General features: G+C 24.4%; 2 protein-coding genes across 2 annotated transcripts; both read left to right on the top strand.

The window, feature by feature from the left end:
• The first annotated feature begins 2,463 nt into the window (after nt 1-2,463).
• F4807DRAFT_467990 (tannase and feruloyl esterase) lies at nt 2,464-4,786 on the top strand. The gene is made up of 3 exons (XM_048002558.1): nt 2,464-3,249; nt 3,304-3,913; nt 4,004-4,786. The coding sequence occupies exons 1-3, from the start codon at nt 2,641-2,643 to the stop codon at nt 4,456-4,458; spliced, it is 1,674 nt and encodes a 557-aa protein (XP_047853560.1). The 5' UTR covers nt 2,464-2,640; the 3' UTR covers nt 4,459-4,786.
• A 75-nt stretch (nt 4,787-4,861) lies between these two features.
• Nucleotides 4,862-5,907, top strand: F4807DRAFT_428709 (kinase-like domain-containing protein). Its single transcript, XM_047998271.1, has 2 exons — nt 4,862-5,799; nt 5,876-5,907. Exon 1 carries the CDS (start codon nt 5,043-5,045, stop codon nt 5,712-5,714), a length of 672 nt encoding a protein of 223 aa, XP_047853559.1. The 5' UTR covers nt 4,862-5,042; the 3' UTR covers nt 5,715-5,799; nt 5,876-5,907.
• Nucleotides 5,908-14,134: the final 8,227 nt, after the last annotated feature.

The raw sequence follows: 14,134 nt of genomic DNA, 5'->3' as shown, positions 1-14,134 counted from the left end.
GTCAATTACGTTGTAGCCTAGAACCTCCCTCGTCTCCTAAAATTAGTTCCCGTCGGGAGGATCTTGTGTTGCATTCTAGCTAACAATTATCCCCTGAACGTGCAGCTTTAAGGTCTTTCAACCTTCTAGAACCGGCTAATTAGCGTGAACCCTGCCGGGAAATTTGGATTATCAATTACTACCTTCTTTGCTAATGATAAGATCGCGAAGATCGATGCTTAACAGTACATCAATTACTAAAGTTGTCCGTAGATTCAGGTCGCTTTCCCGTTTTCGGAACTGAGTTTTGTACGGGACCGACAAGAACGGACATATGAAAGAAAATTTTTATAGGCGTCCAAGACTTTTGATTATTAATTTTTCGGGCTAATTAGACTAACTATATGGCATTTTCCTAGTATCGTGTTTCTAAGAGATATCTTTGATACCTACCTAACTATTGGTCATAGAGGTAGGTACCTAATTAATACCCACCTACCTGTGTGTTCAAATTTGGGGTTATTATATTGTAGGTGAATTCAGGGGTACTAAAACCAACTCTCTTAAACTGAGGCATCATTTTATTACGACTTAAAGATGCACCTAGATAGTCTAATACCTGCAGGTCTCTAGTTCCTTTTTCTTCTGAAGTAATAAAAGTCTCGAAATGCTGTTTAATCTCTTTCGGTAAGTTATGTTATTTTAAATGTGAAATATCCTGCCCATTAGCTTACTTGCAAATACAGCTGAGGAAAGCCCCGGACTAGTATATGAAAAAATGATAAAAGTAATTTTTCTTAGAGTTTCATTAAAGGGGCTCTGCCACCCTTCTACCTATAAATCTAATACTGGAAATATACGATCAAGATCTGTTACTGGGCTGGCACTACGATATATCAATATATAAAATATCATAAGGAACGGTGGGCCTCGGACAGGGCTACAAGGACTGGCATATCTGCATCTTTCATAGGTACCATACGATTGAAATTTACCTGCATGCTGATTTTATTCTATGATCCAAACTAACCGAGAACCTCGGTCCTTCCACGATAATCCTAGAATTATGACTGAAGTTGCATATAGAAGAGCGAAAATTCTCCCTAAACAAGGGCAGCGCAGCTGGCCCCGTTAGCCCATATACTTGGCGCTATCGTGGTGTAACATTTATTCCCGCTTGAAAGATGAGAGTGGTATTCTTGCCAACGTAAAAGTGCAAGCCCTACATGAATTGATGAGACTTAACCCAACATTAGGTAGAGGATGAGCTGAAAAGTTTCCTTTTTCTTTACGAGATTTCACAGGACATTGTGATGATTCTTTCATCTACTATGATTGCCGTTTTTCCATTTCCAACAACCACTCTTTTTGGTGAAGTTGTGTTCCTTTTCAACTTTTGTAGAAGGATTATAAACACACTCTGAGCTACATTTAAAAGAACTATTTTATATTCAATTAAAAGTATTAGTACGATTTATAGTGAGCGGCGTAATATCGAAATGTTTGTAGGTTATATTTCTAAGACTTATAAGTCTATTGATGGTTCAAACATAGTATTAGTCAGCTACTAAATTATGTCTCCAAATGTCTTAGAATGTCTTATTTTCAAATTCTGAGTCGAGGTCCCCTTAGTAAAATTCCGCGTGGGAGATGTCTGGTATCCCACGAGGACATAGATTGTGGGGGGCATGTGGAGAGGGCTGCATGACACCATCTCCAGTTCCCCAGATTGGATCTTGGTATTAATTAGGGTTACATGAGCTAAGGTCATTGTTCACATTATCTAGCTTATGTTGCTAGCACGCTCACTAATAGAATCTATGATATAGACATTCTAACAAACAAAGGACTTTTCTACGCCGTGAAATATTCTTGTGGGGACCGGCAATCCTATTACTGGACGTATTGGATAGGGATGGACCTAGTAGATGACCGAGCACCCGAAGCTATAAGAATGTGGTGGCTATTCAATTCGTGTAATGTTTTGGTGCTTATGATTGAGTGAATGCGGAAATATCTCCGAGCTGATAGCGGTAAGGGGGGGAAGTTCGCGAGAAAAAAAATGGAAGATGCTACTCTTAGGCGTCCATTAACCTACCTAGATGCAATCCTGTATTCTATACTTGCGATGTCGTTTCGGGACCGTTTAAAGTATTTTAACGTCATAGAATCCTATTTAGGCCAAATTCTTGGAGGTGTGATCAAAGAAATCTGGGGTAATGCAAGGGAACATCCAAAGACATCTCTCCGTGCCAGCCGCATCAAGTTTGTAGAACAAAGAAATACCAGCTGACTTCGTAGGCAAGAATGTCAGCCCAGACGTCCGAAGCCACGATGCAACTGAATAATGCCGAGTTGGGATTCAAACATCTTGATTACCTCGGACCGGGAAAGGTGGATATTCTTGTACTCCCAACGCATCCAATTGACTTAAAAGTTGAGGATGGAAATGGGACTATGAATCGTCTATACGAAGGTGTAAGCCATCAGCTGACCAAGCCATGTATGCCCGAAGCTTCCTCTAGGCCCCGATGGTTTGAGACTGATGTGACTTACCAGCTGACATATAACCATAGACAGTCGCTGTTTAATATAGGCAAATATCGAGCATCGGTAGGGCTGCATTACTGATCTACTTGACCTTTAACCGGTTCATCTAAAATGGCGACTTTCACGGTTCCGAGCCTCTGGGCTTTGCTAAGCTTTTTTGCATGCCATGTTTATAGTGCACCTTCTACCAAACAAGTTCGCCAATCTACGGGATGCACCGAGGATTATTTTAACGGGATTATCCCTTCCGGCATCTCGATTGAACGAGTAGAAAAAGTCACCACCGGGACTTTTGTGGAAAGCGGAGACATAGGATATCCATCATTCGCTGGAGGCCTTCCGTCGTTGTGTGCGGTTATAGTTAAGAACGAAACGGCAAATTACCGTTTTGGGATGTTCCTTCCGGATGATTGGAACTCAAGGTTTCTCGCTATAGGAAGCTACTCATTCCTTGGCGGGATAAACTGGCTTGATATGGGCCCCGGAGCGAAGTACGGCATGGCAAGTCTCTCAACTGATACTGGCCATAGTAGTGGCCAAGGAGACCTCACATGGCCGACAACCCAAGAGCTCAAAGTCAATTGGGCATACCAAGCTTTGGAAGGATCCATTGTCCTGGGGAAGACCCTCATCGAATCTTATTACAGCAATAAACCTATCGCATATTCGTATTTCAGCGGTTGCTCAACAGGAGGGAGACAGGGTCTCAAACAGATTCAGGTATATTCTAATAAGAACTCCTCCATAAGAACTTAGTCTAATCTTACTCAATAGAGGGATCCCGACATGTTTGATGGAGCCCTGATTGGAGCACCGGCTTGGGATACGAAGCATTTAATGCCCTGGATCTCCAAGCTCGCGACCTGGAACCTTCCGGAGGATGCTGCGGGGAGCATCAACGACTCAAATCTTTTCTCCAGGCTCCAAGCAGAAGTTGTTAAACAATGCGACTCTCTTGATGGCGTGCAAGATAATATAGTCAGCTCTCTATCAGCCTGTAGAGAACACTTTGACATCTCGAAAATCCGCTGCGACGTAACATCAAACAAGACGTCCTGTTGGACCCAAGCTCAGATAGACACGGCACAGAAAATGTACACTGATTATACCACAGAGGATGGAGAGTTCGTTTACAAAGGAATGGATTACAGCTCTGAAGCAGGCTGGGCCACTTACCTGTTGCCGGCTGATGCCAATGACTCTAGCAACGTAAGGAGAAACTTCGACGCGGAGTACGAGAGAACATTCATGAGTTACGGCTCTGGTTGGCAAATTACTTCGTACAATGACAGCGTTGTAAGCGACGCGAGGGTGCGTGACGAAAGCATCCAGTGTACTGCTGATCAGTATGACCTTGGCAGTTTCAGAACAAAGGGGAAAATTGGTACGTACGACTCATAATCATTCCCTCTTACATTCTTTAGAATGTAATGGGGGATAATGAGGCTGTAAAAGCTGACTCGAGATATTTTAGTTATGTATGGTGGCCTCGCGGATTCTGTTGTACCAGTCCAGCACACAAATTTATATTATGATAGGACCGTCGACGCAATGGGAAATATCGATGACTTCTTCCGCTATTTTCAGATTCCCGGTATGGGTCATTGTTGGGGTACTCCCGACAACGTCAAAGCTCCATGGATGATGGGCGGTGCCGGTCAAGCTGCTCAAATGCCACCGTACAATTCCGGCTTCTCGGTCCCTCTTGGCAACAACGACACCCAACACGACGCACTGTTGGCACTAATGGATTGGGTTGAGAATGGCAACGCGGTGTCTCAAATAATCGCTTCCGAGTTCAATTTTACGGACGCCACATTGCAGAACATCGTCATGTACCGGCAGCGACCTATTTGCCCATATCCTCAAACAGCCATGTGGGATGGGCAGGGATCCCAGGACGACGCTTCTAGTTGGCAGTGCAAGTAAAGATTTACATGTTTCGCTTAATTATTATGTTAATAAGCATGCTATTTAGTTAAGATAGGATTAAAAGTTATTAATGGACAGGGTTAGGGTTGTTGGAGAAGGTAATTGAGGGTTAGATGGATGGCATAACGATACTCACTCTTTTTCATACGTACTATTTCAGAAACAAAACTATAGGTATTTAAATAAGTATCCTATCATTAGCAAATTGTATGCTTACCTATCTACGAGATAGGTACGTATGTATGGGGGTTAATGAACACGTTTATAGAAAATATCTCGTGTAATCCCCGTGTCGATATCAGGGGTTCCGATTCCATTTTACACACGTGATCCCCAGCTTCTCCCAATCAAAATTCTCACTCTTCATACTTGAAGTGAAATTCATTATGCCTGGTGCAAAGCCATACAATGTCTTGTTTTTAGACCAGTCCCAAAACCATCCCAATCCCCTGCCGACCCCAAACGATATTGACGGCTCTGAATCCGTAGTCCATGAGTCTACAGGCTCTCGCCTCCTACGGGTACAGCAAAGATTTCTCGTCAAATTCGGCATTCATGTCCACCCTATCGAGGGCTATAATATGCTATATGTAGCAAAGTTTACGACAGTGCCGATTCCCAAGGTTTACGCGATATACCAATGTCAAGAAGAGCAACGCATTATTACATATATCTTTATGCAATATATGCCGGGCACGACGCTTTTAGACTCATGGGGTAGCTTAGACAGGGCTCGCAAAACCGCTATCGCTTTGACCCTTCGAACCTATTTCGATCAGCTCCGGCAACTACAGCCGCCGGGCTACTTTGGCGACATTCACGGCGGACCACCACTTGACAACATGTTTTCAGCAATACAGAATGCCCAGGATATAGAGACATCGCTTACAACTGAGGACAATCTAATCGACTATATCATCCAGGCATACTCTCTTGAAACGGGCAAGCGTATGGCTTATAAGACTCAGTATTACCAGCATGTCTTCCCGACTGTCCTTCGCGGCAATGGCTCTCCTGTCTTTACCCATAACGACTTTCAGAGGAAGAATGTCCTGATACAGCCCGATGGCACGCCACTTATCATCGACTGGGAATTTGCGTCTTGGTATCCGACTTACTGGGAATATTCAACGGCTATATATGCTAACGCTGGTTGGACTGATGATTGGCATGAATATCTGTGTATGGTCTTAGACGAATATCCAAACCAGTCTCTTTGGCTATCTAGTATGAAGAATGAAATGTGGTCTTGAGATTGTGGGTTGAGGATGGCTACCTATAGTTGCCCTGAAATTTACTCCTGGGGTTTATTCGAGGCTTACTTAATATGCTTTAAAGGTGTGTCGGTTTCCATCGCCCACAGCGCTCCCCAGCGCTCATAGTGCTCAATGGGCCATAGCTAAGGTCTGACCAGAGCTCCCATATTGTCACATGACGTCGTACCTTAATACATATACCTTAATATATTATTAACATTAGACAATGCTTTACTAGATCTTAAACAATCTTAAAACTTAGAAAAAACATTATTAATCCATATATACCATATTATATAATAATGGTAGCATTTTTCCGTTAATAAAAAATTTTTCTTTTTTTTATTTTATTAAATTATTTTTATTTATAAGATTTTAATTTAAAAATTATTTATATTTTTATTAAATTATTAAATTATTTTTATTTAAACTTTTTTTTAAATAACCTTTTAATTAATTATTATAAACTTTATTATATTTATTTTAAACTTTATTAATTTATATAATATTATATTTTTTTATATTATTTTTTTTTTACCGGTTATATATTTTTTCGTTTTATATTTTTATAATTTTTTTTATTTATATTTATAAATTTTATTAAATAAATAATTTAATTTTTATAATTTAATTATTAAAATTATTTAAACATTTAATTTATATAATAATAAAATTTTAAAATAATAAAATTATTATTATTTTTTAATTATTTTAAATTAAAATAAATTAACGTTAATAATTTAATTAAATATTTATTAAATTAAATAAAAAAAAAATCTTTTATTAAATTTTTAATTAATTAAAAAAAAAATTATTAAAAAATATAAACATTTATTAAATAAATTATAAATTTAAACTTATAAATTAATAATTTTTTTATTATTTTAATATTTAAATTATTTATTTTTATAATAAATATATTACGTATTAATTAATTAAAATAATATATTAATATATATAATTTATAAACGCTTTTATTATTTTTTATATAATTATTTATTTTAATTAAATTATTAAAAAAAATATTTTTTTTATTATTAAATTTTAAATTATTTTTAATAACGAATTTAAAAACTTTATTATAATTTATTAATTATATAAAATTTAATTATTTATTATTTATCGGAAAAACTTTAATTTTATTTTTAATAAAATTTATTAATAATTTATTATATAATTTCGTATAAAATTTATACTTTAATTTATTTTTATAAAAAAACATTAAAAATTTATTTTTTTTTAAATTAAATAATTTAATTATTAATAATTTACTTTAATATATATTTAATTATAAAATTATTTTACATAAAAAAAATATTAATTATTCCATTAAAAATAATAATAAAAATTCTTTATTTACGTATAATAATTAAAAATTAAAGCTTTTAAATAAAAAATTAAATAAATTACTTTAAAAATTATTAAACCGAATAAATAATAAAAAATAAATTTTTAAAAAATTTATTAAAATTAATTATATTTAAATTAAAAATATATTAATATTAATATTTAATTTAAATAATAATATAATAATATAATTATAAATATAATTATAAATATAATTATAATTACATTTATAATATAAATTATAATTAAAACATTTCGGTTAATTAATAATAAATTTAATAAAATATTAAATAATATAATTATAATAAATAATTATAATAATATATTTTTATTTTTTAATATTAAATATTTTAATTTAAATTTAACGTAAAAAAATTATTCGAATTATAATATAATTTTTTTAAATAAATATATAATATATATTAACGTTTATATTTTCACGGATAAATTAATAAAAATTACCGTAATATAAAATAAAAAAAAAGTAAAAATTATTTAATTATAATATTTATAAAATAAAACGTATTTTTAATTTTATACGGAAAATTCGAAAAACGAAATAAACGCGTTTAATTTCGGAATGGTAAAATATATATGCGAATAATTTATTAATAAATTTCGAAAAAAATAAAATTTAATATTTAATAACTTAAAAAAAAAGTTTTTCATAATATAAAATATAAAAATAAATAAAAAAATATATTTATTTATATAATTAATTATACGTAATATTAAATTATATAATTTATTATTAAAAAATTAATTATTTTATATTTTTAAAACATTTAATTATATCATTTAATCGTAATTTAATAAATTAATAAATAAAATAATATTAAGTAAATTTATAAATCGTATTAATTAAAAAAAAATATATTAAAAAATATAACGAAATTATTATTAATAAATAAATTATTATAATATAATAAATAAATTAATTATTAATAAATTTAATAATTATTTTATATTAATTAACCCGTAAAATAATAAAATAATTATAATAAATATAATAATTATTTATAATAATTTTAATAATAAAATTAATCGTTAAATATTTAAATATTATAAGTTTAATTATTTTAAATATAATTATTATATTTTTAACGTTAATAATAACCGTAATACTCGTATTATTAATCGTATTAAACGTTTTATTAATAAAATTAAAAATTATAATAATTTTTTTAAAATTAATAATAATTATATTAATAATTATATAATTTATTTTTTTAATAAAAATACGTTTTAACGTTAATTTAAAATTATTTTTAAATATAATTAAATTATTTATAATTATATAATATTTTTTAAATTTCGTAAATTTCGTAAATTTTATAAAAAAAAATACATTTTTAATAATTTTAATAATTATATAATATAAAAATATATATAAATTAATAAAAAAAAATATAAATAAAATATATTAAATAAATTTAAAAAACATAAATAACGTATACGTTAATTAATATAATAACGGAAATTTTTAAATAAATAATTTCGATATATTTAATATAAATATTAAAAATCCGAACATAAATTATAATTTAATTTATAAAAATTTTAATTTTTTTTAAATAATTAATAATATTAAAAATGCGGTTAATTTCGTAATAATAATACATTTAAATAAATTATTATTATATTAATTATACGGATAAAATTTTTTTAATTAAAATTTATTATTCCGTTATTTTTATTAGGATTACTTTAAGTTTAATCGTATAAACGTTTTTTTCGTGGATAATATTATTGCGTATTTTTCCTCGGAACGTAAAATAATATAAACTTTTTCGTAATTTTAATAATCGTTTAAAAAAATAATTAAATATATTAATATAATTATAACGTTAAACTTACTTTTAATAAAAATAAATTATATTAATAATAAAATAATTATAAATAATATAATTAATAATTAATTTATTATTAATTATAAAAATTTATAAAAATATTTTTAAATTTTAATAATTCGTAAATTATTAATTATTCCTTTTAAAATAAATTTAATTTTAAACTTTAACACGGGTTTTTTATATAAAATAAAAATATATTTAAAAATATTTTTAATAATATTTTTAAATTTAAAATATAAAAAAAATATTTATATAAATTTAAAATACATTAAAACTTTAATTAATAAAATATAACTTTTAACCCATTATAAAAACGTTAAAATTTACATTAAAATTATATTAATATATATTAAAAAAATAATTAATAATTAATATATTATTATCGAATATATAATAATATAATTTTATTTTAAAAAATTTCGAAATAATTAATTAATTATCGCGATATTTATCCGAAAAATAATTTTAATAAATGAATTAATTATTTATATATTACTCGGAATAAATATTTTAAATAATAAAAAATTTAATTTATTATTTTTTAAAAAAATAATAATAATATAATTATACGAAATAATTATTTTTATATTTATTAAATTAAATAATTATAATAAATATTAAATTAAAATTATAATAACACGTATTATAATAATTTTAATTAAAATATACGTATATATTAATATATAATATACGGTTAATTTTAATTAAAATTTAATATTTAAATTAACGTTAAAATTAATTTTTTATTTCGCATTATTAATTAATAATAATATAATTTAAATTATTATTTATAATAATATAACGAAAAATATCGTATTATAAAAAAACATATTAATAAAATATATATCGCTTATAAAATAAAAAATATAAAATTATTATATATAAAATAATCGAATAATTAAATTTATTATATAAAAACTTAAAATATAATTATAAAATAAATATATATATAACGTAATATTAAATTTTATATTATAATATATTTAAAATATAAAAAAACATTTAATCGATATAATAATATATCGTAATTTAATTAATAATAAAAATTTTATAAAATTTTATAACTTAATTTCGGAATTTTAAAATATATTTATAAATATAAATTTTATAAAAATATTAAAAAAAGAAATATTATATTTAAATTTAAAATTTAAATAAAAAAACATGATTTTTAAAAAATATAAATTATATTTAATAACCTTAAAAAATTAAAATATTATTAATAATATAATTATAAAACTTTTAAATTAAAATCGCATAAACCGTATATAAGTATTAATTTTTTTTTTAATATTTATTTTTATCGTTTATAAAAATATTCCGGAATATTTATTAATAACATATTTATAACTAAATATTATTATAATAAAATTAAATAAAATAAAAAAAAAAACGTATAATAATAAATATAAAAATTTTAAATGTAATAAACCTTAATAACAAATACTTTATAAAATTTTAAAACAATATATTAAAAAAAATAAAAAATAAAAAATATATAATAATTTATAATTATTTAACTTTTTATTATTAATAAGAAATTTATTTATTTTTTTATTAAATATTTATAATAATTATAACGAAAAGTTAATATATATTTAATTATTTAATTATAAAATATAAAAATAATATAATATATATATAACGAAAAATAAATATAATTTTCGAATTAATTAATAATACGAATTATTATTATAATAATATAATAATAATATTTAAAATTATTAAAAAATATATATTAAATTTAAAAGTTATTTTTATAATTTTTTAAAATATAAATATTTTTATTAATTTTTTTAAATTTTTTATTATTTTTTTTAATATTATATTATTAAAAAAATTTATTAATTTATTCGGTTTATTAATTATTAAAAAAAGACTTATAATAATAAAATGTATTTAATTTTTAAAATTTTTAAAAAATTTTAAAATATTTATTAAATTAATTAAATATATACGATTATTTATATTTAAATTTATTAAATTAATTATATTATTAAAATATTATAAAATAATATTATATTAATAAAACTTTTATTATATTAAAATTAAGTAAAAATAAAAAATATAAATAAAAAATATAAATATTATAATATTATTTAAAGTTAAATTAACATTATTTAAAATAATAAAAAACGCATTAATTAAATATATAATATTAATATATTATAATATAAATAAATTATTATATATTAATGTTAATATTTTAAAATATAATATTAAAATTTACGTTTATTATATTTATTTTAATATATTATTAAAAATTTTAAAGAATGGAAAAATTATAAAATATATTCCGAAAACCGTTATTTAATTTATTACATTTTTATTTAAAATTTTTTTAATTTCCGAAAAAAAATATTAATTAATAAAAATAAAAATATTTAATTTAATTTAAACATTTAAAAAAAACGGAAATATAAACATTTATAACTTAAAACGGAATATATATTTTCACGGATTATTAAATAATTTTCGGTATATTTTTATATTTTAATTTTATAAATTTTATAATTATAAATAATAAAAATTTATAATTAATATAAATAATAAAATATATTAAAAAATTTAAATTTATAATGTTATATAAACCGGGTTATTTATATATAATTTTTAACGTATTTTTATAATTACGAATATTCGAAAAAATTAATAATAATACCGAATTAAACGGTTTAAATATATTATTTTATAATTTAAATAATTATTAAATATAATTAATAATAATTATAAAAAATAATTATATAAAACCGGACTTATAAATAAGTTATAAAATTATATTATTAACGATTAAATTTATAATTATATTAATAATTTAATTTTAAACTTTAAAAACATTAAAAAATATAAAATTTATAAAAATAAATTTAAAGTTTCGAATTAAAATGTAAATAAAATACTTAAAAAATTTTAAATGAAAAAATATTTTAAATGTTATAAAAGTTAATTAAAACTTAATACCCGAAAATTAAATATTATTATTATTTTATATATAAAACCGGATATTTTAAAAAAAATTAAAAATAATAAATAAATTTTATATTTTAAAATCGTGTTTTTTAAAAATTTTTAAAATAATTCACGGTTTTAATTATTACGGATTTATAAAATTAAAATTATAATTAATAAGTTTTATTATAAATCGAAAAAAGTTTAAAAAATATATAAATTTATATTTTAAATATTTTTTATTTAAAATAAAAACTTATAAATTTTATAAAAATATATAATTAATTTTATTATTATTATATTTTTTTTATAATAATATTAAATTTAAGTTTCGGATTTTTATAAATTAATAACGGATATAACGTTATAAATATAATAATAAATAAATTTATAAAAATAATAATAATTATTATAAAAAAATATAATTAAATAATAAAAAATTAAATAAACGTGTATTATAATTAAATGTTATTAAATAATTAAAATCTTTTTAAAGTTATTATAATAAATAAAAATTTTAAATAATTATTCGAATTTTAATTAATATTTTAAAAAAAATAAAATATAAAATTATTTTTTATAATTATATATTATTTACGAATTAATAAATAATTTAAAAAATTTATTTTATATTTAAAATTAATATTATAATATTATTTTTATAATTTAATTAATAATTTAAAATAAAAATAATATTTATTAAAATTATTATATAAATTTAATATAATAAAATTATTAATAATGAAAAAATTTTTATTAAAAACTTTATATAATTATATATTTAATTTTTTATTTAATATTAATATAATAATATTAATAAATAAAATTAATATATATAATATTATAATTATAATAATAATAATTTTAAAAAAATATTTTAACGCGATTTATAAGTTTATATTTTTTAAAATCGAATAAAAAATAATATTATAATTATATAAAAATTATAATATATTAATAATAATAATTTTAAAAAAAAAATTTAAATAATAATATACCGGATTTTTCCGAATTATTAAATATATTATTTATTTTATTTATAAGTTTAATTTTTTTAATTATTAAAAAATATACGATATAATTTTTATTAATTATTTAAAACCCGTATTTTTTATAAATATTTTTAATTATAATTTATTATATTTTAAATAAATAATATTCGAAATTTATTAATAAAAAATTATTAATTACGACTTGACGCGATAACGTTATTTCGTTAAATATAAAAAATTAAATAATAAATATATTAAATAAATTAAAAAAAAAATTTAAATAATAATAAAAATAAAATAATTATAAATTTTAATATAAAAAAAAATTAATTATAATAATTATATTAAACTTATAAAAATATAAACTTTTTATAAATAATATTATTATATAATATTATATTTTAATATATATATTTTAATATATTATTAACATTAAATAACACTTTATTAAATTTTAAGTAATTTTAGAACCTAAAAGAAGCATTATTAATCCACATATACCACATTATATAACACATATCCTCTGGGGAACAGTACGTGGCTTTCCACGTGCTCCCTGGCGACCTCTGTCAACACCATGGCCACGATATCCATCCTTGAACCGGTCGTACGAGCCAGTTGACGATGTTACTTAAGTAAAGCTAGGTGAGCCAAATATACAGGGAGGCGGCCAGCTAGAGTAGGCAGTAGGTAAGGAATGACAATACTAGTTGGATGACGATTAGGAAAGATATATCTTATTTTTCCGCTGTTTACCGATAGTAAGTTAGGTATAATACGTTTCTTCGCCGCCTCAAACTTACAGCTGCAACGTAAGCATCTGACTAGATGTGGTCACTGGTTGGTTGAGGGTTAGGGCGCTGGCTATAGGAGCTCAGCATAAGCTTGGAGACCTGACTCTGCTCACTGTAGCCAAAGAGTTGGTAACATGAATTTGCAAGCACTATGACATGTCGCATGCACACGATCGTACTGTGTGTGTACAGTGAACTTCATGAAGTACCTACCTTATATGCCCCGCCGAAAATGTACTTGACGGGGGTGTTTTGGGGTTCTAAAATGGCGCGGTGACAATAAGTGAAATTCCCGTGCCGATGTTTACCTAGGTACCTAGGTACCTAAACTTCCGAAAACGATAGCCCAGCCAGGCCTCTAGAGCCAAGCTGTGAGGAGAAATGGGGTTGCTCTCGATGCTAATGCTGGATGACTAAGACACGATGTGCCACGTGATGTCCTCGGTCTGTTGTTGAGTAAACTTCCCCACCAAAGTTCCGAG

The sequence above is a fragment of the Annulohypoxylon truncatum genome (assembly GCF_022578515.1).
Source record: "Annulohypoxylon truncatum strain CBS 140777 unplaced genomic scaffold F4807scaffold_19, whole genome shotgun sequence".
In the NCBI taxonomy this organism is placed as follows: domain Eukaryota; kingdom Fungi; phylum Ascomycota; class Sordariomycetes; order Xylariales; family Hypoxylaceae; genus Annulohypoxylon; species Annulohypoxylon truncatum.
Note: the sequence above shows the minus strand (reverse complement) of the source record. Positions and strands in the feature narration are given on the sequence as shown.

Bases quoted from the DNA above. Each gene is read 5' to 3' on its own strand.
- F4807DRAFT_428709 (XM_047998271.1), top strand. From the start codon at position 5,043: ATGCTATATGTAGCAAAGTTTACGACAGTGCCGATTCCCAAGGTTTAC.
- F4807DRAFT_467990 (XM_048002558.1), top strand. From the start codon at position 2,641: ATGGCGACTTTCACGGTTCCGAGCCTCTGGGCTTTGCTAAGCTTTTTT. The intron at 3,250-3,303 runs GTATATTCTAAT...CTTACTCAATAG, and splicing joins AGGGTCTCAAACAGATTCAG to AGGGATCCCGACATGTTTGA. The intron at 3,914-4,003 runs GTACGTACGACT...GAGATATTTTAG, and splicing joins CAGAACAAAGGGGAAAATTG to TTATGTATGGTGGCCTCGCG.